General features: G+C 36.0%; 1 protein-coding gene across 1 annotated transcript in view; it reads left to right on the plus strand.

Moving 5' to 3' along the window:
* MIA2 (MIA SH3 domain ER export factor 2) overlaps nt 1-27,881 on the plus strand; it is a 176,023-nt gene that overhangs the window by 117,052 nt on the left and 31,090 nt on the right. The window contains exons 22-25 of the mRNA XM_044664782.1: nt 8,338-8,405; nt 19,322-19,404; nt 21,256-21,384; nt 25,873-26,016. Of these exons, the coding sequence (XP_044520717.1) occupies nt 8,338-8,405; nt 19,322-19,404; nt 21,256-21,384; nt 25,873-26,016 (424 nt within the window). The remainder of the gene's footprint in view (nt 1-8,337; nt 8,406-19,321; nt 19,405-21,255; nt 21,385-25,872; nt 26,017-27,881) is intronic.

Below are 27,881 nucleotides of genomic sequence, written 5' to 3' on the forward strand. Positions count from 1 at the left end.
GGGAATGGCTGAACAAACTGTGGTATATGCGGGTGATGGAATACTATTGTGCTAAAAGGAATAATAAACTGGAGGAGTTCCAGGCGAACTGGAGAGACCTCCAGGAACTGATGCAGAGCGAAAGGAGACTGATATACTGTGGTAAAATTGAATGTAATGGGCTTCTGTACCAGCAGCAATGCAATGACCCAGGACAATTCTGAGGGATTTATGGTAAAGAATGTTACCCACATTCAGAGGAAGGACTGCAGGAGAGGAAACATATAAGAAAAGCAACTGCTTGAACGCATGGGTCGGGGCGGACATGATTGAGGGTGTGGACTCGAAACTACCACACCAATGCAACCACCAGCAATTGGGAAATTGGTCTTGATCAAGGACACATGACAAAACCAGTGGAAAAGTGCGTCGGCCATGGGTGGGGGGAGTGGGGGGGGTGAAGGGGAAAATAGGAGCATGAAACATGTAACCATGTTAAAAATGATTATTAATAAATGTTAAAAAAAAAAAAGGCAAGCAGAAGATGTGATTCTAGATTATTTGAATCTAGAGATAATAGCCACTGAAGTTGATTGATTTGGGGTTGGGGAGGTATGTATGACATAGTCAAACCTGCACTTTTGGAAGATTGCTTTGAAAGCTGAGTGGAGGATAAACTAATGTGGGGAAAGATTTAGGATAGGCTGACCAACCAGAAGACATTTGAAATAGTCCAAGAGAGAGGTGATGAGGGTCTGCAAGAGAGTGGTAACAGTGCCAGAGAAGACCAGCAGGTGTTTATGAGAGATGTTACAATGGTTCAAAGCAACAAGACTTGCCAACAAATTGGGTATGAGGGGTGAGCTTGTGAGATTGAGGAGGTTAAAATGACAGCTAAGTTGGAGCTAGAAGAAAGGTGGGTGGTGCCTTCAACAGCAATAGGGAAATTGAGAAAAAGGGAAGTTTTGGAAAGGAAAAATAATTCAGTTTTGAATATGTTAGTTTAAGATTTATAAGGGACATCCAACTTGAAATGTTCATTAAACAGTTTGAAATGTAAAACTGGAGGACAGCAGAGAGATTAGGTCTGGACAAATTGATCTGAGAATCATCAGCAAAGAGATGATAATTGAATCCATGGGAGCTGACAAGATTACCAGGTAAAATATGATAAAAGAAGAACCAAAGAGGGCACAGCACAGTGCTCTGGAGGGCACTCATCCATAGTAAGCACGACCTAGATCAGTGATTCCCAAAGTGGGTGCCACCACCCCCTGGTGGGTGCTGCAGCAATCCAGGGGGACGGTGATGGCCACAGGTGCATTTGGGGGCAGTGAATAACTGTAAGGGGGCACTAAGTAATATTTTTTTCTGGAAAGGAGGAGATAGGCCAAAAAAGTTTGGGAACCACTGACCTAGATGATCTAGACAAGGAGGATTTGTTAATCAAGAGATCACTGGTAACTGTAGAGAGCAGTTTCAGTTGAATAATGAAATCAGAATCCAGACTGCAGACTTAAAAGAATGAGAGGAAAGGAAGTGAAAGCATTGATTGTACATGGCACATAGCAGACAACTTTTTCCTATCTTCCTCACCCCCAAGGAGTTTAGCCATGAAAAGGAGACATGGGACAATATCTACTGGGATATATGAATCATGTGAGGGTTTTTGAAAATGGAGGTAATGGCAATTGTAGGCAGTAGGGAGGTGGTCAGTAGACAGGAAGAGGTTGAAGATTACTGAGAGAGTAGGAATGATAGAGGGAGCAATCTGCTGGATAATATGAGAAAAAATGGAATCACTCAGTGAATTGGAGGAGTTTGCTTTGGTCAGAAGGGCCACCTCTTCATGTGAGATTGGGTAAAAGAAGAGATAGTAATGGCAGAAGGCATCTGGGTGATGTGAGATGAGGAGAAGAGGGAGTTCTTGGCAATAATAGCTTCAATTTTTTGCAATGATATATGGGAGATGGGGAGCTATGGAAGGTTTGAGAACAGAAAAGGTTTAAAGGAACTACTGTGATGAGTAATATTCAGTTAAGGAGGTGGAAAATGATTGTTTTGCTGTAATGAGGTTGAAATTACGTAACATAAATTTATAGTGGATCACGTCAGCACGTTTCTCCAGCTTTGTTCAGCAATACATGAATATGAGAAAAGACAACAAATGGCAGGAGTAATTCAAGTCTGAGACCCAGCAGAGAAATATTGGTAGTAGGATAACAGAAGCAAAAGAGTGCAGAGAAGAGCACAGTGTAGATGAACTGGTTCACAAAGCAGCTGAGATTTGGAAGAGAGCAGAGTGTAGCTAGTACAGGTTGATGATCTGGGAAAGAACTGAAGGATTGAGGAGGTCATAGTAAGGAGAAAGAAAAGGCCTAGGGGCTTCAAGGCACAGGGAGAGATGGAATGACAACACATTAGGATCATTCAAGGAAATTTCAGGGCTATTTAATGTGGAAATTTTGCATTTGTAAGTGATGGTGGGATTAAGAGTATGACCATGCTTGTTATATAGGTGGAGTAGGAAAGTAGGTCAGGGGAAATGAGTAAATTGAGGAGCTGAAGTCAAGTTGTCTTAGGAAGTATTAATATGTATGTCAAAATGAAGAACTCATGGTAGAGGATATGTCTCTTGTGGCTGTTAATGAAGAGGTTTCCTACAGTGATGAAAGATTGCTCTTCATATTTAGTGCTGCCATATAATTTCTAGAGGCAGTAAGATGTGATCATTCTCTTAAAGAATTGAAATTAGTCTTAACATTACTCCTTCCCACTTTATAGCTTCACATGTTGAACTTTTAAAAAAGAAAATAATTTCCTCACAAATAATTTAATTTTCTTCATGTTACAAAATACCAATAAATGCCATTTATTTGAAAAGAACAGTGAAACAAGCCTTTTTGTATCTATGTTCCTGTACCTAAAGTTTGTACTTGAGTAAGATTACGTCTTAAGATTCTAGGTTTATAAGGGGGCAGCTGGGTAGCTCAGTGGATTGAGAGCCAGGCCTAGAAATGGGAGGTCCTAGGTTCAAATCCGGCCTCAGACACTTCCCAGCTGTGTGACCCTGGGCAAGTCACTTGACTCCATTGCCCACCCTTACCACTCTTCCAACTAGGAGCCAATACACAGAAGTTAAGGGTTTAAAAAAAAAAAAAAAGCTTCCTGGTTAACCAGCTGCTTAACCTCTCCTAACCGAAACATATAGGACTCCTCAAGAAGACAAAAAATCAAATCCAGAGGCGTGAAGGGACCCCACAACAGGGCGCAGCACTGGAGGTACATGGAATCGGGGCATTTATAAATAATATAAATATAATATAATATAAATTATATAAAGGGGTGAAACAGCTCTCACTAAAACGTGAGCTGAGCAACCCCCTACCACACCCCACACCACCTACAGTGCCAAAACCAGCACACAAGAGTTAGAGCAAGTTTGGGGCACACATTAAGTCCTTGGCAGCTACCTGGGGTCACCAGGGTCTGCTCCTGAGAGCAGCAAGACTTAAGACCCCAAGAGGCTAAAGAACGCGTGGACTTTGAACACAGACCCTGAGCTCAGGCATGAGTGCCGGCGTGGACGCAAGCCCAGACACGAATCCTGAGTGCAGGCAAGGACCTTGAGTGGGGACCCAGTGCAGAGGGGTGCACAACTGTGGAAGCAGCGTCCTGAGACTATTAACCCTCGGGCAGAGGAACAAGCAAGGGGACCACCAAGAGCCTTGACCTTGAGAACAACTAGACCTGAAACCTCAGGAGCCTAAAGAGCGCAGACAGACCCTGAGTGTGAGGATAAACCTGAGACGGCGCAGGGCTAACAATGGCAAGCCAGAGACTAGAACCCCAAAAGAGAAAGATCAAGAAGAAATCTGTAACACTTGACAACTTTTACACAGATAAAATCCAGACAACAGAGCAAACAGCAGAGGAGAACAAACAAGTAATCATATCCAAACCTTCCCAAAATAATGAAAACTGGCCACAAGCTATTAAAGAGTTCAAATCCAAGAGGATGAGAAAGATGGAAGAGATCTGGCAAGAAAATAACAGTTTAAAAGGCAGAATTTTGCAATTGGAAAGTGAGGCTTAGAAATCAAATGAACTGATAAGCAAATTGAACACCAGAAATGACCAGAATGAAAAGGAAAACCAGTCCTTAAAGGCTAGAATTGAGAATTAGAAGCCAATGATCTCTCAAGACAAGAACAAATAAAACAAAGTCAAAGGACTGGTAAAACAGAAGGAAACATGAAATACCTCAATGAGAAAGTGACAGACCAAGAAAACAGGTCTAGAAGAGACAATCTGAGAATCATTGGTTTTCCTGAAAAAGCAGAAATTAATAGAAATTTGGACTCCATACTCAATATAGACATTGAAAGGATCCATAGATCACCCTCTACACTAGACCCAGAAAAGACAACCCCCAGGAATATAATAGCCAAATTCAAGAGCTTCCAAGTAAAAGAAAAAATTTTACAAGAAGCCAGAAAGAGACAATTCAGATATCAAGAAGCACCAATCAGGATCACACAGGATCTGGCAGCCTCCACACTAAAAGACCACAAGGCTTGGAATATGATATTCTGAAAGGCAAGAGAACTGGGTCTACAACCAAGGATCATCTACCCATCAAAACTGACTATATACTTCCAGGGGAAAGTTTGGGCATTCAACAAGATAGAAGATTTCCAAGTATTTGCACAGAAAAGACCAGGACTAAATGGAAAGTTTGATATCCAACCACAAAAATCAAGAGAAACATGAAGAGGTAAATAAGAAACAGAGGGGAAAGAAAGAAACCTCATATTTTTAAATTTGCCCCATTAAGGGCTTCAATATGATCTCATTATTGGTATTCCTATGTGGAGAAATGCTATGTATAATTCTCTGTAAGGAACTCTAGTCACTATTACAGTATTCACTATTATAGTAATTAGAAGAATTATTCATAGGGAGAGGTTGGAATACTAAATGGTCTAAGATGATATGGGAATGGGAAAGAGGGAGGTGAATCGTAGAGGACACCAAGAGAATCTTGAAGGAATAAGAAAAATAGGATATTCTATTACACACAAAGAGGGCATGGGAAGGGAAAGGGATGAATACTGTTATAAGGAGAGGAAGAGAGCATTAAGAGGTAATGTTTAAACCTTACTCTCAGTGTAATTAACCCTTAGAGGGAAGAGTAGCTTTATCCATTGGGATATAAAACTATCTAACCCTACTGAGAAAGTCAGAAGGGATAAACCAAGGGGAGCAGGGGAGTGGGGAGGTCATAAAAGGGAGGGGAGAAGAAGGGGGAGGGAATTCATTAGGCCTTAAAAATAAAAAGAGGACAAGGGTTACTGGCATAAAGCAAACCACTGGTTTAAAAGGAAATAGTCTAAGAAGAAGGTGTAGAACTAGGAGAGGATTCCAAAATGTCAGTGAATGCACAACTGATAATTGTAACTCTGAATGTGAATGGGATGAACTCACTCATAAAATGGAAGCAAATAGCACAGTGGATTAGAAACCAAAATCCTACCATATGTTGTCTACAAGAAACACATATGAGGCGGGTGGACATACACAAGTTTAAGGTTAAGGGCTTGAGAAAAATCTTTTGGGCCTCAAATGAGAAAAAGAAGGCAGGAGTGGCTATTATGATTTCTGACAAAGCCAAAGTAAAAATAGATATGATTAAAAAAGACAGGGAAGGTCATTACATCCTGATTAAAGGCAGTATAAACAATGAGGAAATAACACTGCTCAATATGTATGCACCAAGTGGCATAGCACCCAAATTCATAAAGGAGAAACTGACCGAACTGAAGAAGGAAATAGATAGTAAAACCATACTAGTGGAAGATCTAAATATTCCTCTTTCAGATCTAAATAAATCAAACCAAAAAATAAATAAGAAAGAGGTAAGAGAGGTGAATGAAGTCCTAGAAAAATTAGATTTAATTGATATGTGGAGAAAAATAAATAGGGACAAAAAGGAATACACCTTCTTTTCAGCTGCACATTGTACATTCACAAAGATTGACCATGTAATAGGGCAAAGAAACATTGCAAACAAATGCAAAAGAGCAGAAATAATAAATGTAACCTTTTGAGATCATAATGCAATAAAAATAATAATTAGTAAGTTTTGAAAAAACAGATAAAATAGACAAAGTACTGGTCAATCTAATAAAAAAAAAGGAAAGAAGAAAACCTAATTGACAGTATCAAAGATGAAAAGGGAGACCTCACCTCTAATGAAGGGGAAATTAAGGCAATCATTAAAAACTATTTTGCCCTATTATATGGCAATAAATATAGCAATCTAGGAGACATGGATGAATATTTATAAAAATACAAATTGCCTAGATTAACAGCAGAAGAAATAGAATACCTAAATAATCCCAGATTAGAAAAAGAAATTGAACAAGCCATCAAAGAACTCCCTAAGAAAAAATCACCAGGACCTGATGGATTCACAAGTGAATTCTATCAGACATTCAAAGAGCAATTAATCCCAATACTATACAAATTATTTGATATAATAAGCAAAGAAGGAGTCCTACCAAATTCCTTCTATGATACAAATATGGTACTGATTCCAAAGCCAGGTAGATCAAAAACAGAGAAAGAAAACTATAGACTAATCTCCCTAATGAACATAGATGCAAAAATCTTAAATAAGATACTAGCAAAGAGATTCCAGCAAGTAATCAAGAGTATCATCCACCATGATCAGGTGGGATTTATACCAAGAATGCAAGGATGGTTCAACATTAGGAAAACCATCCACATAATTGACCATATCAACAATCTAACAAACAAAAATCACATGATTATTTCAATAGATGCTGAAAAAGCCTTTGACAAAATACAGCACCCATTCATATTGAAAACACTGAAAAGTATAAGAATAGAGGGACCTTTCCTAAAAATAATAAACAGCATATACCTAAAACCATCAACAAGCATCATATGCAATGGGGATAAATTAGAAGCCTTCCCAATAAGATCAGGAGTGAAACAAGGATGCCCATTATCACCTTTATTATTCAACATAGTACTAGAAACACTAGCAGTAGCAATTAGAGAAGAAAAAGAAATTGAAGGTATCAAAATAGGCAATGAGGAGACTAAGCTATCACTCTTTGCAGATGATATGATGATCTACTTAAAAAATCCTAGAGAATCAACTAAGAAGCTTGTAGAAATAATCAACAACTTTATCAAAGTTGCAAGATACAAAATAAATGCACATAAATCATCAGCATTTCTATACATTTCCAACACACTAGAGCAGCAAGAGGTAGAAAGAGAAACACCGTTTAAAATCACCCTGGACAATATAAAATACTTAGGAATCTATTTACCAAAAGAAACACAGCAATTATATGAAAACAACTAGAAAACACTTTCTAAACAATTAAAACTAGATCTAAACAATTGGAAAAATATTGATTGCTTCTGGGTAGGACAAGCTAACATAATAAAAATGACCATTCTACCCAAATTAATTTAGCGCCATACCTGTCAAATTACCAAAAACCTTTTTTACTGAATTATGAAAAACTATAACAAAGTTCATCTGGAATAGCAAAAGATCAAGAATATGAAGGAAATAAGAAAAAAAATGTGAAGGAAGGGGGCCTAGCTGTATCAGATATTAAACTGTACTATAAAGCAGCAGTCATCAAAACGGTATGGTACTGGCTAAAAGACAGAAGTGGAATAGACTTGGGGTAAGTGACATCAGCAAGTCAGTGTATGATAAACCCCAAGAGCCCAACTTTGGGGACAAAAATCCACTATTTGACAAAAACTGCTGGAAATTTGGAAAACAATATGGGAGAGATTAGGTTTAGATCAGCATCTCACACCCTACACCAAGATAAATTCAGAATGGGTGAAGGACTTGAATATAAAGAGGGAAACTATAAATAAGTTAAGTGAACACAGAATAGTTTACTTGTCAGATCTCTGGGAAAGGAAAGATTTTAAAAGCAATCAAGAGTTAGAGAAAATTACAAAATGTAAAATAAATTATTAAATGTGTGTGAGCATATTATATTTTTTACAATTAAATGTAGTAAGAACTGATTTGTGTAGCATTTTAAAGTGTACAAAAATATTTTAATTTCATTTGAGCCTCACTGCATTCCTGAGAGATATTCTCTCCATTTTATAGATGAAGTTCAGAGAGATTGTTTTGGTCATCATATGTAGCTAATAAGCATCAGAGGCAGGAGGTTAACCTAGATCTTCCTGTTTCCAAGTTCAACACTCTCCAATATACATAATGTCTTTAAATTTTACAGCTTGAACTCCGAAAACCACTTTTAAAAGTGTTTTCTTTTTTCCAAGTTGACAGCTCGGGCTGCTGAAAGACATCTCAGTGATTTAAAAAAAGAAAATGCTCACAACAGACAAAAGTAAGTACTTTGCTTATTACATTTAGATAGATTTTTTTTTTGTTAATAACACTGAATTTTGTGTCACTTGAAAAATGAGAAAATTACACATCGTCAACCAAGAGCTGGGCCTAATATGCAGGGTGTTTGTGTGTGCTTGTGCACAAGTGTATGCACACATGTTTTAGTTTACCCAACACCCAGGCATACATGTACAAATGCATGTATCTTTGTTTATGTATTTGTTCACAATATACATATATGTGCACATGTGTATATATTTGTTTAGAATCATAGTGGGATTGATCCTGTTAGGAATCACAGCTGGAGTGGTTTTCAGAGTTCAAGCTGTAAGTTGGGGCCTCCCTGAGTTGGAGCCCAGAGCCAGAATAGCTGAGATAGCTGCAGAACACAATGTTTACAAGGGGAATAAAGGGAAAATGTTTTGATGGTAAAAAAGATATTAGAGGAACTCTTTTAAGGCTGTTCTCTCAGTCTTCAGCTACAATTACTTTTAAGAGGGCAGCTGGGTGGCTCAGTGGATTGAGAGCCAAGCTTGGAGATGGGAGGTCCTAGGTTCAAATCTGGCTTCAGACACTTCCCAGCTGTGTGACCTTGGGCAGGTCATTAACCCCCATTGCGTAGCCCTTATCACTCTTCTGTTTTAGAACCAATACATAGTATTGATTCAAAGATGGAAGGTAAGGGTTTTAAAAAAATAAATCACTTTTAAACACGTTTCTGGTAAAGCTTCAATTGCTCAACATGCTTGTTGAACACAATCTGTTATTCAGTTCTTATAGCAAATACTATAAGCCATATTCCAGAAGAAATGACCCAGGATACAACTTGACAAGTGATGAAAAGAATACAAGACAGGCTGCCCTTTGCTGCCTAGTATGATCAGATATTCTTTGTTCTTCAACAAAGGCTTGGGATAAAAAGAAACTCATTCCAAGTTATAGAAGTTTCTCAAAAGACTTTGAAAATATCCAGTCCCAAGATATTATTTTTGACCTGTCTATGGTTACATCAATGCAAGCTCCAAGGAACCCCCTCAAGAAAATAGGCAAAACTTTTAGGTACCACTAAAGAAAATATTGAAATATTGGAGCAGAAAAATCCTAAATCTGTAGAAGATTTATTTTCAGATGTTAATGGTTCTTATTATGAACTTGATATAATATTAATAGGAATGATGAGTAGCAAAAAAAAAAAGACATTGTAATATATTTTAAGAGCTTTTCATCTCTGTGAAGATTAAAATTCTTTGGAGACTGTATCTTAATTTATAATTATTTATTAAGTAATAAGTTGGCTAGAGAAAAAGAAGGCATTAGCCACATGTAGCTGGCCTCAGCAGCTTCCTCCCAGAGCTGTCTGGGCCAGCTTCACAGCCAGATGCCATGTGTGCCAGTGGTCACCTAGTTATGAGCCCAACCATGTACAGAGGCTTCCCTGGCCACATTGGCCTTCTTCTAGACGCTTTCCCTGACCCAGCTATGTAGCCAGACATTGGTAGTATGAGCACTTTCCTAGCTACCTCTTGTGCCTGAAGTTCCAAGGCAAAGAATTGTATGTCCTTCCCCAACTCCAATTTATGTTCCATGTTGAAGTCCCTTTCCCAAGCCTCTCTGATTTGTAGGACTCTGACCTTAGTCTGGATAAGAGGCAGATCTTCCAGAGGCCAGGAGTCACCATGAGGTCCTTAGAATGGCTGCACAGCACCAATTACAATGTCTTTCTGCATGGTTGGGTGGTCTATACCTATTGCCTCAGAGAGATACAGTTCAGATGTTCAGAAGTAAGATCCTTTGCATTACAATCCAAAAGTTGTCTTGGGGTCTCAAAAAAAAGGTACAAACTAGTATTACTAAAATGCCACACCATAAATTCTAACTCAAATTGTAAATCTGATATAAATGAGCTTGACCATATTGTAGAAATTCAAATTCAAAACATGATTCTTTGAAGAAATCAAGAATATTTGAAAAAAACTTGAAATAGTTTACTGTCAAGCATACATGTAATAAACATAAAAAGATAAAAAGCACTTTTTTTTTTGAAGTAGTGTTATCTTTTTTTTTTTTTTTTTTTTTTTAATATATAGAAACCCTTACCTGCCATCTTGGAGTCAATACTGTGTTTTAGCTCCAAAGCAGAAGAGTGGTAAGGGCTAGGCAATGGGGGTCAAGTGACTTGCCCAGGGTCACACAGCTGGGAAGTGGCTGAGGCCAGATTTGAACCTAGGACCTCCCATCTCTTGACCTGGCTCTCAATCCACTGAGCTACCCAGATGCCCCATTAGTGTTATCTTTAAAGCTAACATGCTGCTTGCTTTTGACGATTTTGGTTTGTCAACTGAAATTTAAATATATACTCTGACAAAGCAGGGTCTGAAGCTTCCTAGTCTGCTTACTTTTTCTTCCCTGTCTCAGAGGCAGAGAAGATGATGGGTACAAATGGATTCTTGACTTTTCATTTAATCTTTTTTTTTTTCAGGGCCTATACTCAAAATTCCAGTTGCCCTGATTTTTTTTACCTTCCTTCTGTCTCTTTCAGCTACAGTCACCAGGCTTCAACTTAATTAGTCTAGATCAGTGATGGGCAAACTTTTTAAAGAGGGGGCCAAAGTGAAGGAAATGCTCATCTGTCGGTCTGTTTCTAAGGCAACTCTTTCGAAGTTTCATTGTATTGTATCCTACTCATTGTATTCATCAGATTAGGAATAATGTCATGCAGCTAGATAGAACATTTCAGGGATGTAAGAAATAAAATGGATATAAAAGGATAGATTTTAAAATATTATGGTTTTTAAGTATTTATTGATATCCATTAGAAAAATAAAGCCACGTGCCTGTTAAGAGTCAGTTTGGGGGCAGCTGGGTAGCTCAGTGGATTGAGTCAGGCCTAGAAACGGGAGGTCTTAGGTTCAAATACGGCCTCAGACACTTCCCAGCTGTGTGACCCTAGGCAAGTCACTTAACCCCCATTGCCTACCCTTACCACTTTTCCACCTAGGAGCCAATACATAGAAGTTAAGGGTTTAAAAAAACAAAAACTAAACAAAAAAAGAGTCAGTTTGAAAGTCATGCCCTGTTACCTCTTCCTCCCATCTTGACTTCTGCTCCCAAGGCAGAAAAGAGGAAGTACCAACCCAGGCACTAACTATTTATCCTTCTATTTATGTTATTACACACCTGTTTTACATCACCACGTAAGAGAGTAAACCAGTTGGATCTTGGGAAATGTAGTTTGAAAGAGCCCTAAATGTCCACAGAAAGTTTAGCTCAGGAACCTCAAAATTAGTTAAAGGACCCCCAAATTTCTAATATCACATTCTCTCCTGAAGAGCAGAGGGAGACTGGTCTCTCCGAAAGCTCTTGTAAACATAACTGACTTTTAAATTACAGAAATTTGGGAATAAACAGAAAAGAGGACAAAACCAATGATCCAGTGATTGCTAGGCACATTGACAAAAAACCAGTTAGGGGGCAGTCCCCTTTGGCATAAGAGTATACATTAAAAAAATGCATTCAACTCCCCTTAGTTTAATTAACTGCACCCCAAAATTCATTTTGGATCTTCATGATGCAGTGTAGGTTCTTCAGGCATCTTCATGGTGCCTTCTCCAAACAGTTTCATTGTCTGGATTCTGGGGAGATGGCAAATTTCTTATCCTTAAATTACTCTCAAAAGAATTTAAATTTTACATTATAGATTATAATATAGACATTCTGATTATAAAACATACACCCTCCCTGAGAAGAATTAATAACACATTCTTCCCTGAAGAGGGTTAAGGCCAACCCTCAGATCATCTAAGGATACTTGGCTGAATTATGGGGTTGTGTAAATCAATTGGCAAAAGAAATTTTAAAAAATCCTTTTGTACTTGACTAAGATGAAACTCAGGGAAGTCTGGCCTCTAACATATAACAGAACAGCTGCAACCCCAAACCCCAATCACTAAGTTCAAGTCCTTCAGTATTGGCATGAGAAAGTGCTGTCAATCCTACCTGGATGGTATGGTCTTTTTTGACCTTGTGCTACTAGGCACTGTGCAGTTTCTCACCAATCCCATTTGGACTGGGTGGTCTCCTTGACCTTGTGGCTCTTTTGTTCCCTTATCCTGGAATTAGACAGAATCATTAATCACAGTCCTATAATATTTACCAATAATTGGCAGATTTCCATAGACTAAGGCTTTTTTGGGCATGCATTAATATTATAGCAAATATATTTATATTAAACTTATATTACTGTAAAATAAAAAAGATTTATATTGATAATATGTACTTTAAGTACAAAAAATGAGAAAAAGAAAAAAATTAAAAACTCAAATACTGTATTGGACATAGAAGGGAAAAAATAATAAAAGAAATTTTTTTTAAACCCTTACCTTCCATCTTGGAGTCAATACTGTATATTGGCTCCAAAGCAGAAGAGTGGTAAGGGTAGACAATGGGGGTCAAGTGACTTGCCCAGGGTCACATGGCTGGAAAGTGTCTGAGGCCAGATTTGAACCTAGGACCTCCTATCTCTAGGCCTGGCTCTCAATCCACTCAACTACCCAGCTGCCCCCAAAAGAATGTTTTAAAAATCAAAAATATATAGCTTAGAATTAGTGAAAAGTTTTTCACCCAAAAATGAGATCCATTTTCCGTTAAGCTTTTCCATGAACTCCTGTGAGTGTAAATGACTTTTACAAAATAGCAGATTCATAATGCAATTCAAATAAAGTATTAACATTTTCCAAAATTACAGTAACACATTTAAAGACAATAGCAAACAAACCCATTATTATAACCACTCCCTGTGATGTTTAAAAATGTATATTTGTCACAATTCAACAGGTATAGTAAATCATTCAACCTTGGCTGAGATATTCCCAATTGTGGGGCACAGCCTAAAAAAAAATCTGATTAAAAACCTGTTGGCTCTAAAATATCACCAGGAATTCTAGATCCTTCTGATGAGAAAGTAAATTAAAATAAAGAGTTAAAATATCAAGCATGCAGATCTTTTTGGTTTCCTGTGTAATATATAAAAAGTTTGGGTAGGAGGGGCAGCTGGGTAGCTCAGTGGAGTGAGAGTCAGGCCTAGAGACAGGAGGTCCTAGGTTCAAACCCGGCCTCAGCCACTTCCCAGCTATGTGACCCTGGGCAAGTCACTTGACCCCCATTGCCCACCCTTACCAATCTTCCATCTATAAGACAATACACCGAAGTACAAGGGTTTAAAAAAAAAAAAAACATTTAAAAAAAAAAAAGTTTGGGTAGGAAACTTCATTTGTTTTCTCTACCTTTTAAGACAACATTCTTTATTATATATATTATGACATATAATATGTTATTATTAAATTAAATTATAAATAGATAAATAAATAAACCTATCATCCATTTAGAAGTTACTATAAAATCCTAAAGGCAGTTTTAAAGAGCTCTTATAAAATTACAATTTAAATTCTTAATGCATCATAGTCTTCAAGGTTGTATACAATTGTCAAGATAGAATAAAAACTGTTAAGGCAATAGGACTTATGGGCTTTTACAACTTAAAAAATGTTTGTGTAAGATGTTCATGGTCTTTTACAATGATATGTTGTTCTGTAAAATCATAGGTAAATGGTACAGATAAAGAATCATATAACAGAATTAGATTAGTACAGATAAACTTAAAAAAAAATTTTTTAACCTTAAAGAAATCAGGAAATATAAGCAAATGACAAATTACAAGCAGTTAGTTTAAAAAAAAAACACCTTTCTACCAATCAGAATAAATTTATTCACTATTAAGGAGTTACAATAAAATCACAAACAGAATTTATCTAGCAGCCAAAAACACATTAGCTAAAATGAATCAGTGTAACAGAAAGATATTGATCAGAATAATATATGAACTTAAAACAACAAAATTAAATCATAAAACAGTCAGCAAAATACAATAAGATACAGAGACTTTCAAAAAACCATGGAGTCTGAGGAGGCTTACTAATTTTACCTCCAGACTTTTAAAAGTTCTATTTAAGTTTCCTTGGTCCAAATGGCTAGCATGAGTAGGGGGGTGAATCTCTCCCCTGAATCTCAGTCAAGATAATTGCAAGGAATGGTAGGAAGAAAAAAACATCCCAGAACTGGGGTAGGCTAGGGCCCACATGCCAACTCAATCCCCTCCCCCAAAGTCAGAGCATGGAAGCCAACTAGGATAAGGACTGGAAAATCCTGGGGTAAGGACTGGAAGAGCTGTTGGCTGGGGGACCCATGTGGAGCAGGTGTGTGTGTGTGTGTGTGTGTGTGTGTGTGTGTGTAGACAAGTGGCTAGATCAGGTTTGAAAAAAACACATGGAGGGACTCGTGGGCGGAGAAGCTCCCTTAAAGTTAAAAGTCCTTAATGCTTAGGAGGAAACACATTCAGAGCAGCTAAGTAAGGACTGTTCCCAATGAAAAAAAAGTGGGGTTATACTTTCCAAGTTTCAAGTGGCAGCTGGCACCAGCAGCAACAGCTAGAGTTCAGGTGGAGCAGCTGGGGTTGGCGGCAACGGCAGCATTAGCAGGAGTTCAGGCAGCGGTCCAGCATCCAAAGGGATGGGGAATATAAGGCAGGAACAGGGAGCAGCTGGGATCTGGGATCAACACTTGGGCTGGAAGGTCAGAAACAGCTTCGCCACAAGGGAGGGGGTGGTAGGGCCGGGGGCTGCCTGCATCAGCTGGATCTGAGGCCATGGGGAGCAAGAATGTAAGAAAGGGCAGGCAGGAATAAGCTTCTGGAAAAAATTACTTTCCCCTTTCAAAAAGTTGCTCAAAAGAACCGAGCAAAATGGCCAAAAAAAAAAAAAAAAAAAAAAAAAAAAAAAGCACAAAAACTGCAAGAGCAGGGCCACAGCTCCTGAGAAGATTTGGAATGCTCTCAGAGTTCAGCCTGTGGGGGCAGGGTAAAAAATCATGGCAGAAGCATGGCTTGTTATGCTTTCTGAAAAATTGAGAGTTATGTCTCCAAACTTCAAGTGGTTGCCATTAATGTAAGAAACAAAATGGATATAAAAGGATAGATTTAAAAATATTATGGTTTTGGGGGCAGCTGGGTAGCTCAGTGGATTGAGAGCTAGGTCTAGAGACGGGAGGTCCTAGGTTCAAATCTGGCCTCAGAAACTTCCCAGCTGTGTGACCCTGGGCAAGTCACTTGACCCCCATTGCCTACCCTTACCAATCTTCCACCTATAAGTCAATACACAGAAGTTAAGGGTTTAAAATTTTAAAAAAAAAATTATGGTTTTAAAGGATTTATTGGTATCCATTAGAAAAATAAAGCCACGTGCCTGTTAAGAGTCAGTTTGAAAGTTGTGCCCTGTTACCTCCTCCTCCCATCGTGGCTCCTGCTCCCAATGCAGAAAAGAGGAAGTACCAACCCAGGCACTAACTATTTATCCTTCTATTTATGTTATTACGCACCTGTTTTACATCACCACGTAAGAGAGTAAACCAGTTGGATCATGGGAAATGTAGTTTGAAAGAGCCCTAAATGTCCACAGGAAGTTTAGCTCAGGGACCTCAAAATTAGTTAAAGGACCCCCAAATTTCCAATATCACAGGCCCACAGGCCCATCACTGGTCTAGATGGAATTATTGGGTTTTTTTAATCAGTTTTGTATGTTTTGCCTTTTAAAAATATTTTTTTGAGATTTTTTTATGCTTTTATGAAAAGTGTTTAGATTTTCTAGCCATTTTCCTAAAAGTTTTGTTTTTCCATATTTCTTTTCTGCTGCTACTTCAATAACTTTTTCATAGCATAAACACTTGCAATTGGTGTCTTTAAGTTAAAATTTTAAGAGTATTTTTTAGGGGGGCAGCTGGGTAGCTCATCGGATTGAGAGCCATGCCTAGAGACAGGAGGTCCTAGGTTCAAATCTGACCTCAGACACCTCCCAGCTGTGTGACCCTGGGCAAGTCATTTAACCCCCATTGCCTAACCCTTCTGTCTAAAAGGGTTTAAAAAACCAAACCAACAAATAAATAAAAACAAAAAAAAAATAAAAATTGGCAAATACAAAAAAAAAAGTATTTTTTAATGAACTATAATATATTTTTCAGTAAATAGTATAAATATACATGATCTAAAATATAAGAACTATTTTCATAATCTTGTAGTGCTTAACTCACTTTTGTATTTGGGCATTGTTGAAGAAAAATGCCACAGATACAGTTCTTTTAAGACTATGTTTCATGTTAATTCTAAATATAAATTATGTAAGGTTTTATTATGTATGTTTATTTGTAAATGTCATCAGTGAATTGTTTATCATTGAAGCCTAGGGTCAAATTTGTTTATGTGGGAAAACTTGTATTACTAAGTGATGTGTCATGTTTCTTGGGACCTTCAAATCTCTATCATTGTGTTCTTATGTTTATCTAAATTATTGTGTTTTACTCCAGTCTGGGTTTTCTTGCATAGCTATTCTTCCTCCGAAAAAATGTTTCTTAGGTATTTTATCTGCTTTAAATAAGGAACATATTAATTGTAGATTGAATTTAGTGAATACGTCAATGAATCCATTTGAAAAGGAATGTGAAAAGCCCAATTACTGTATTAACTGAGCCTGGAGGTTTTTTTAGATAAAGAGATTTGTATATATTTGGCTGTGGCACCTTCTTCAGATTTTGAAAAAGATAAAACCAGCATGAAGGGTGGAGCAGTAGTAGCAAAAACTAGGAGATTTGGGAAATGGAAAACAGACTGATAGAAATTTAATGAGAAACAAAGTTTGGAGAGTGGAGGAAGGACTTTTTAAAAAGGAATTTTCCTGTCTTCAAAGAGAAAACCTTTCCTTTTATGTTTCTTTTCTTACTTTCTCTTTCCCAAATAGTCACTTCTAATACTTTTGCAGATTCTTGTGCAGTTGACTAATAAGTATGAATACCCAAAGAACTGTAAAAAATAAAATAAAATCATAGTAAGATCATTATTAAATACTATATGGAATGGTAAAAAAAAGCTATTTGCTTTTAGAGAAGGAACTCATAGTGTCTGAATGCAGATCAAAACATATTTCATTTTCTTCTTTTTTCTGTTTGAGATCCTTCCACAGAATGACTAAAATAGGAAATTATTTTACCTTATTGCTTATGTAAAATCTATGTTAGATTGTTTATCATCTTAAGGAGTGGTGAGGAATAGAAGGAAGGGAAAGAATTTGGAACTCAAATTTTTGAAATGAATGTTAAAAAATTGTTTTTACATGTAATTGGGGGGAAATAAAATATTATTATTTTTAAAAATACTATATGGAAGCAACTATTCCTGAGTTGTACTTAGTGTAATAATTTGAGGGTGTTAAGGAATATAAAATGCAAAGGAAATAGAAATAAGATTAAACTTTATAACATGTATGAATCAATTACATGAGGGATTTTTCAAGTTAACACATAATCTCAGAATACTTGTCTGCTTCTTCCCTTCTCCCTAGTTTTTATCATACCACTTAGCATTATTTCAAAATAAAATAAAGGGGAAATGGACAGTAAAACTGGAGAATAAATTAATGTTATGTGGTAAGGACAATAACTATTATCCCAGACAAGTGTTATTTTTTTTCCAGATATACTGTTAGACTGTTCATAAATCATGATTTGGGTAGGAGAGTTAGACTAGATGGGACCTGTAACTTTGATCTCAACTTTGAAACTCTTATGTCCGTCATAATAGAGTATATATGAGTAATATCATGGGTAACAATGTTAAAATCATCATTGAGCTAAAGATTACATTGGATTTTTGTAATTGAGATTTAAAGGACAAGATGTAGAAATAAGCTTATGTTAAAATATTGTATTTAATTAATTTAATTAAATGTTTTTGTAAAGTTCAATTTGAATCACACACTAGTACTTTGCTTTAATAACCTAATTTATATTTGTTTTGTGAAACTTAAATAATTATGTCCCTTTTTATAAGGGGTATCTACTGTGATTATTCTATTTTTTCTATACTGTTGTTAATAATTTATGGAGTCCTCAATGTAGAAGCATTCTTATATGCCTGCTTCTCTGGTAGTCTCTTTCATATTGTAAAAAAAATTACAATTAAAAAATATTACAAACCTTGAAACCTTAAAAAAGAATGTGAGGTTAGACATTGGGAAAATTGGTTTCTGGGTCTAGCTTTTCCTAGCTTTATGATCCAGATCAAATTGGCTCCCTTCTTTTGGTGGCTGATAAGATTTCTTTCTCCTTGAAAATTGAAAATCAGACCATTTTTGGAGTAGCTGGGAAGCACAGTGGCTGGAGTGCCAAACCTGAAATTGAGAGGGCCTGGGTTCAAACCTGGCTCCAAACATTTTCTAACTATGTGACCCTGGGCATGTCACCTAACCCTAGTTGCCTAGCCCTTGCTTCCCATCTGTTTTTTTGTTTTTTTGTTTTTTTTAATTTTAAACCCTTAACTTCTGTGTATTGACTTATAGGTGGAAGAGTGGTAAGGGTAGGCAATGGGGGTCAAGTGACTTGCCCAGGGTCACACAGCTGGGAAGTGTCTAAGGCTGGATTTGAACCCAGGACCTCCCGTCTCTAGGCCTGGCTCTCAATCCACTGAGCTACCCAGCTGCCCCGTCCCATCTGTTTTAGGAGATATATATGTATTTCTCCTATTTCATATAAAAATATGAGGAAGAAAATAAGACCATTTTTATAACTGATGTTAATGATAATAGAGTTGTGAGAATCAAAAACACCGTCAAATTTGAACCTCCCTGGTGTTCTTCTTCTACCTTGAAAGAAGCACAAGTGGGGAAATGAACAGTACATGATGTAAGAGTCACCTTTTCCTTTCCCAAAGTGCTGTGATTCTGTAAGGGAAAAATTAAGTACTGGGTAGTGGCATTCATCTTGAAAATATGTATGCTCTGTTTAATCTATAACTAAGTGATCTTTCTTTCTTTGCAGATTAACTGAAACAGAATTTAAATGTGACCTCTTAGAAAAAGAGCCTTATGCCCTTGATGTTCCAAATAGATCGTTTAGCAGAGGTACTGGTTTTTCCTTTATATTTTTTCAACAGATTTTATTCTTAATTGGATAGTAGCAGCATAAACATGATATAATTATTCATCGAAACTATAGATTCAAAATCCAGGGTTCTAGTCTTAGCACTCTTATTACCTCTGTACATGAGTATTTGGTTCTCTGCATCTCAAAGGGATTTTGTAAGAGGATATAATTTTATAGCTTAAGTTCCTGGAAAATAAAGTATCGAAAAGACATAATTATTTATACTAAGTCTGCTTTGAAATGGTTTTTTTTCTGGGAATATTGGCAGTTTAGGAATTCATCTTATAATTTTGTTCATTATGTATTTATCCAGTGAGTATGTTTTTTTCTGGAAGAGTACATAATCTTAAACTGACATATCACATCTTCCAAATAGTTTTTGCTGAATTAAAATTAATGCCCAAGAAAATGAGAAGAAATCTACTTTCATGTAGGTGAAATCCCATTTTAAAAAGCTTGAAGCTATATCATTTAAAAATCTTAAAGATAAACTTAAATTTCTCATTAAAATAGAAGTGTATTGTTATAGCGTTTAGTAAGAGTGCATTGTACTGTTGTTGTTTGTTAGTATTTGTTAGTATTTATGTTTACTCTGTATTTCAAACAAATGCTTAGCTTGAGGGTGAAGGGGCATTTCCCTAAACGTCAAATAACTGCTTTGCCTTTCTGCTTTTAACACTATTGGAATATGATACAAGATGTTTCTAATACAATTTGATGTGCTTTTTAAAGTCTGGTATTTGTGATGTTTTAGAGTATTGTTATTTTTCCCTTTTTTGGGGAGGAAGAGGTAAAGAATCATTTCTTGAGCCATTTAGGTTTGTAAACTATTAAAACTCTGGTTAGGTTCCATCAGGTAACACTAACTGCCAGGTTATTTTATGAATTACCAGCTAAACTGGTAATAACAATATTATTTATTATTTATTTTTTATTTGTAACCCTTACCTTCCATCTTAGAATTAATACTCTGTGTGGGTTCCAAAGCAGAAGAGTGGTAAGGGCTAGGCAATGGGAGTTAAGTGACTTGCCCAGGGTCACAAAGCTGGGAAGTGTCTGTGGCCAAATTTGAACGTAGGACCTCCCATCTCTAGGCCTGGCTTTCAATCCATTGAGGCACCCAGCTGCCCCAAATAACAATATTATTAATTAATATGTTTACAAGATTTTGCTTACAAAGTGCTTTATATACATTGTCACATTTGAACTCTTTGAGGTGGGTCATGCAGGTATTATATCTAATTTTCAGATAGAAAAACAGAGACTCAGAGAGCTTCATTTTGTAATACTAGTAATATCAGAGATAAGATTTGAAGTTGGTCTTCTGTCTCCTAAGTCAGTGCCCTATCACCAGACCAGAATAAGTCCTAGTGTTTCAATTAATTTACTACCATCAAAACCTAAAATCTCCCTAAAACAACTCATAGTTTTCCAGAGCTTGTCTCAGCAGAACTGAGCCCTGTCATTTTATAATGGAGTTAGATCAGCCACCAAAAAAAATCATTAAATTTTTCAAAAATAAAACTCTAAAACATCACTAATACAGTTAGAGAATAGGCATTCAAATAATTTTTACCTAAATGACAACATTTCTTAAATAGATTCATCATTAAATGGACAGGAATTTGAGAACATCTTTTGTACATGGGATTTTTCATTCAGAAATCATTATATCTCTATTAGCAAAGCAGTGTCTTTAGACTAGGACATAAAAATTTCTTTATTATATGGAATAAATGTTTTAAATGGTACTCACTAAAATGAGATTCTACCTATATCCAGTGTAGTTACTGAAACTGAATTTAAATATGTTGTTTTAATTATTCCAGAGCATTCCCCATATGGACCCTCACCAATGGGTCGGCCTTCACCAGAAATGAGAGCTTTTCTCTCCCCTCCAACTTTGTTGGAGGGTCCACTCAGACTTTCACCTTTGCTTCCAGGGGGAGGAGGAAGAGGTATATTGCTTAAACATGTTTATTACTCTGGATTTTTCCATTCCTTTCTTCATCCCAACTTATCCTAAAAATGAACTGTAATATAAATATTTGGAAAGTACAGGCAGTCCTATAATTTACAGTGGGTTATATTCCTGGGAAAAGGGCCATTAAGTCTGAATGACATGAGTTGAATCTTATTTTCCCATAAAAACAGGTTATATGAAAAGGTTACACTCCTGATCAAAGGACTTGAGCCTCTTCTTATTATGGAAATGACCACAAAAACTGTTCCTAGCCATATTTTTAAACTATCAGTTTAATCAGTTAAAAATGCTATATGTTCTATAGGATAAGGCATTCTGGAGTATTTTTAAGCAGGGAAACATAGTAACCAATCACATAAATTTGTTTTTAATGTGATATAGTATCATAGTATACTATATAGAAGAATTTTTATCCTCATCATAATTCTTTCTTTCTTTTTTTTTTTTTTTTTTTTACTGTCAACAAATGAGATGAGTACTCTCATTAGAGTCATGGAAATCAAGATTTCCTTGAAGATATTTGACAGGCATCCTTAAGGAGTGTTAAGAGACAATTTAGAGCCACTTGATTGTGTTATAAAGAACTAATTTGTGTGAGTGTGTGTGTGTGTGTGTGTTTTGCCCTTCTTTGATAAGCATAAGTGTAGATTAGTTGTGAGATTTTTTCATTTTGTGCCTTGAAAACATCTGCTTTCTTAAATTGCCATGCTGTCAACACTAATAGTTTTATCTAGTACCCTAATATTGCACGATGCATACATGCCTTTAAAATACATCAAAATAACCTTATTGGGCAGGGCATAGGGAGGGACTATGAGTCTCTTAGGTAGGTAATTACGCTTTAATTTGGAGCCTCTCAGAAAGCCAACAGCTACTGGGATATGTAACTTTGTCTGATGTAAGTATTATGTATATTAACATGGGTAAAATTGGTTGAATGCTATGAAAAGAGATTGCAGGAAGTTGACTGACAGTAAATTATGGACTGCCTGTAATGAACTGAATATTTAGAATGAAAAAATCAATAAGTACCTTTGATTTCTCTCCTCCTTAAATAACTTTTATAATACAAATTCTAAAGATTACCTGTATGAGTTTTTATTATTAGATGTTATAATAATCACAAAAATTACAGGTAAGATTGAAAAGGACTAAAACCTTTTTTTTAGTTCTTATCGATTTAACTTAAAAATTCCTTCTAAATATAACACTTCTATTCTTGGTTTCCATCTAAAGAACTGGTGAAGTATCTTTCCTTCCTTTTACTTTGTCTTATTACCTATTTTATTTTTGTCCTTTTTTTTTGGATGAAGGTAAGAATTTGGGACTTGCATTTCAACAAAGATAGGATACATTTAGTTCCTGGCATATAGTAGGCACTTACTTAATACTTAATTGCTTTAGAAATATTTGCGTGTATGTGTATTTATATATTTTTCTTATATTTTAGTAGCCAAATGTTTAAACATAAAATTTTCAGCTTTTTAGTTTTAACTTTAGAAAAGACTCAACTAGTTAATTCTAAAATACAAGTTATCCTAAAGAATGATGGAGAAAAGAACAAATTATAAAAAACTAATAGATAATTTCAATAGAGAAAAAGACAACAATAAGACAGTTTACTAAAACTTATGGGAATGCAGTCAGAAAAGTTCTCAGGAAAAATATTGTTAAACCCATCAACAAAAGAGAACAGGAACAAATCAGTGAATAAGGCATGCAACAGAAATTGAAAAGCAACATATTGCAAAACAACGTATCATTTAAAAAAATCTAAAAATCAAAGAAAAGAAACAAAATACAAAATAAAACATTGAATTATAAATAAAACTAGAAGCTGTTTTTAAACTGTTAATACAATAGACACATCGGTAGTTAATTTAATTTTAAAAAGAGGAAAACCAAATTGGCAATTGCTAAAAAGAAAATTTACAACTGAAGATAAAATAAAGAAAATGACTAAAAATTATTTTGCCCAACTACATGCCAATAAGTATAAAATAGATGAAATAAATAAATACTTCCAAAAATAGAAAATTCCCCAAATTAGAGAATAGAGGATGGAAGTAACCCAGTTTCAGAAAAAGAAATTGGACAATGGAGGAATTCCCTAAGGGACAAAACAAAAAGCTTTAAGATCCAGATGGATTTTACGGGTAAATTTTATCAAATACTCAAAGAACCTTTAATTATATAGTATCACATAAAGGGTATGGAAAATGAAGGAAAGCAAGGATGTTATCAAATTCCTTTTTTGAGACAAATATTCTAATACCTAAACAAAGGAGGAAAAACTTATAGGCTAATTGTCTGTAGTGAATATCATCATAAAAATATATTAGTGAAGAGATTACAAGATCATGTTTAAAAGATTACACATTGTGACCAACTTAGTTTATACCATGAATATATACAAGATTCATTCAATATTAGAAAAACTGTTAACTGAAGTATATTATTACAAAAAATTTAAAAAAAATTACATGATTATAGCTATAGATTTAAAGGTCTTTGACAAAGTACAGGACTCATGTTTTAACAGGAAATAAAATTAGTATTTCCATATACATTATAGAACAAGATGGATGTACATGAAATTGAATCTCTACTACATAGCGCTTACTTTTCTTTTTAAGTTTATCATACTGTATATTCAATGTGTTACTTTCAAAGCTACCCTACTTGCCTGAATTCCTTATGACTTCCCTTCTCTTTGCATTTAAAAAAAATTCTATCTCTGTTTTCCTCTCTCCTTACCCTGACCTCATGTCTACTCCTACCAATTAAAAATAAAAGCAAAACCTTTGGAAACGATACTCATAGTGAAGCCCAATAAATTCCCATTTTCCTCAAAATAGAAGTCTTATTCTGCACCTTGAGTATATTACCTCCTTCTCTGTCAGGAGAAGCATACAGTAGTGTGCTGGTAAATGTTACTAACAGCTCTCTGGGAAACATACAGAAACATACACAGGATACACTTTTAAGTGTAATCTACATTATTAACTTTTTTTTCCATTAGTTTCTTAAGTCTAGATAATCAACCAAAAAAATAATTCAAGCCCTGATATGTAGTGCTTGCTGATTTTTGAGCTATAAATACTCACATTGAAAAATGACCAGTTGGCTCTTCTGGCCTGAGCTGACCTCTCTGGTGTAGTTCATCACCAGTATTCTAGGATGGGGGATGGTAATTACATTAATTATAGTTCTTAAGTCTTTCAAAGTTGTTTTTCTTTGCATTGTTGTAGTTATTGTACAGATTTTTCTCCTGGTTATTCTCACTGTGTTGGTTCATGAAAATCTCCCTAGGTTTCTCTGGAACCACTTTTATTATTTCTTATGGCAAAATAATATTCTGTTACATTCATGTACCATTATTTATTCAACCATTCCTCAATGGATGCCTCTTTCCCACTCCTTCCTTGTAATTTCATTGAGACAGTGAACTCCTATAACTTAGTCTGAGAAACTACCTTGAGGCACTAAGAATTAAGTGCCTTGTTCAGCTAGCATATGTCAGAAGCAGACCTAAATCTAGGTCTACCTAACTATAAGGATAATCCTCTAGCTACCATACTTTCCTACTTCTCAGCATTTCTGTTAGAACATAGAAATTTTAACTTGAAATTTTACTATAGAATTTGAGATTAAATAGATTAGGTTTTACCAAAGTATTTGACTTGTGCTTTTATAAGCATACCAAATGAGTCTTAATCCCTTCATAATAGTTGGTGTAGGAGGTTCCTACCTTTATTCCAACAGTGCTGCCTTTGATTGAAACATTTTCTTTTGAATATCCTCAAATCGTTGAGGCTGGATTTAATTTTTGGAAACAACCAAAAGTCATTTGGAATCAAGTCTGGTGAATAAGGTGGGTGGTAAAGCTTGGTAATATTTTTGGAGGGGGAGAGGGGAGGAAAAGTATGTGACTAACTATAAAAGAGATAAATTTGAATCCTTTGTTTCTATGATTTTTTTGTGTGATTCATACAGTTCCTTCTAAAGAGGAATTCCAAATATATTTTAAGGAACATCAGTATTAACTTTTATAATATGTTATGGAGCCTCCCAAGGTTGGCAAACTTCACAAAACCAGTCTCACTATTTTTATATCTCCATACTTGAAACAGAGAATGTTTTATTTTTATAGAAATCAATATTTTATTTTTATAGAAATCTTTCCTTTGTAATTTCATTTTTTAAAACTTCAAATTGCTTTGTTTGAATTTGTACATTGATTTTACTTAGGCAGCTTTGAAAAAATAATAGTACAAAATAGCACCCTGAAAATTGGTTTAATAGACACAAGTTTTCATACCTTATAAATTTTTTTTCTATTTGTCCTAACAATTCAAGATTTATTTATTTAGTAAACCTTTCCATGGAAGTCCACTATTTAAATTCTGTAGAACTCATTTTTTGTATTTACACAAAACATTTAATTTGTTTCTCTTTTTAGGTTCAAGAGGACCAGGGCATCCTCTGGATTATCAGAATACCAATGAGAGAGGAGAATTATCTGATCCCCACAGAGCATCTTCAGATACTGGATCCCTGTCACCTCCATGGGATAGAGATCATAGAATGACTATTCCTCATTCAGGTATGTAAAGTTGTCCAACTGAAAGTCTAAGAAGCCATTAGTGTAAACTCTTTACCTCATTAGAAAGTACTGGTACCAATGGGGAGGGGAAAAAAGAACAAAAACAATAAAATCAGATAAATTGTGATTGTCCAAATGACTAAAAGGTTTCACACAGCATTCCTTGAAATCATTGAGTTATTATAAGGTTATTTGAAATAACTGTGTGCTTTAGTGTGAAGAACACTCCTGGGAGTCAAATTCCCTTGGTGTTGGTCTTTGTTCTGACACTGATTCTTTGGTTAATTCAACCTGTCTGCCTCAGCATGTAAAATTAAAATAGTAGACTGTTAAGACTTGTTTCAACTACAAAAGTCTGTGACCTGAAATCCAGAAGTTTGGATATAATGTTTTAGGGACACAGATGTTATGTAAAACACATTTGCACAGAAAAATATTTCATTAAAAATATACTTTTGGGGGCAGCTAGGTAGCATAGTGAATAGAGTATCAGGCCTGGAGTTGAGAGGACCTGGACACAAATTTGGCCTCAGACTGTATGACTCTGGGCAAGTAATTTAATCCCAATTGCCTGGCCCCTGCGGCTTTATAATCTTAAGAATTGATATTAAGACAGAAGGTAAGAGTTTCAAAAAATTAAACATAAAATAAAAATACATACTTCTTCAAATCCTGAAAGCAAATCTACATTGATATGATGGGCAATCAAAAGAAGAGAATCATTATAGTTAAGTACTTGAATTCCAAGAAGTAAATCAATCATAGCCATTATAAGCAGAATGGCATTGTAATGCTTTTCTCTTGTTTATAATGTATATCATAATAGTTTTAAGCCATTATAAAGTCTTAAGTTGAAATAGCTTGTTGTTTATAATTTTCAAAATCTGCTAGTGTTTCAATAGAATTGTAACATCAGTGTAAACTGAGGCAGATCTCTGTACAAGATAACATTTATTAGTAGAGGAATTCTTCTTGTCAATACGTGGGCCAGTGACTTGACAATATTTATGCTGAAGACCCAGAGTAAGAGGACAATTCCTGTAATGCAGGATTGATGTAAGATCTCTTGCATTTGCAAAATCACCTGAAGCAATCCTGGCAGTTAGGGGAACGGAATTTTGACCCAGCAAGTCCCTGGTCTCAAGAAAAGACCGCTGAAGCTGGGACTATAAATATCCCTGGAGAACCAACCTGGGGGTCTGATTTCCTTGACCTCTCCCAGACATCCAGCTACCCCTGGACTTCCCCTTGGGCCCCAGGAGGAAGGATTTGATGGGAGGTGGAATGTGGGAAAAATTAGTTTAACCTAGCCAAAACACCCCTAAACCAAATCGTTACCCTCATTTATCAAGCTGGTTGACCACTCTACATCAGGGCAGTGGAATTTATCCCTGGCTGAGGGGCCTCAGCCTGATCTTACCTTCTGAGACCCTCTGCCAGCACTAGCTGTTCACCCATAACAACAGCTTTTCCAGACCTCAACCCTCTTCCCTCAGTTTACCCTCATGTTTAATAAACCCCTTGGCCTGATTCTGAGAGTATCAGTGATTCATTCATATCATCAACCAGAGCCAGGGGCTGAGGAGGAGGATAGTTATCACTGGTTTCCAGAGGGGCTAGACCAGGCATCCATTTTATTCAGGAAATGAACTAGGTTCACTTCCTGTGGGCTTCCAGTTTCTCACCAGCAAGGAGGGCTCCTCCTTCCTCACCTTAAAGGAGTCTGTAGATAGCAGGGAAACTGACTGGTCATCTCAGTTCAGGATCCCATATCCCTGGCTGTCCCAAATCAACAAATACTGGAGTTGTAGGCTCCCTGGCCCAGGAGACTTACTGGTACCACCAGACCTCCCTCCCCCCACCTC

Source organism: Gracilinanus agilis, chromosome 2 (assembly GCF_016433145.1).
Source record: "Gracilinanus agilis isolate LMUSP501 chromosome 2, AgileGrace, whole genome shotgun sequence".
Classification (NCBI taxonomy): domain Eukaryota; kingdom Metazoa; phylum Chordata; class Mammalia; order Didelphimorphia; family Didelphidae; genus Gracilinanus; species Gracilinanus agilis.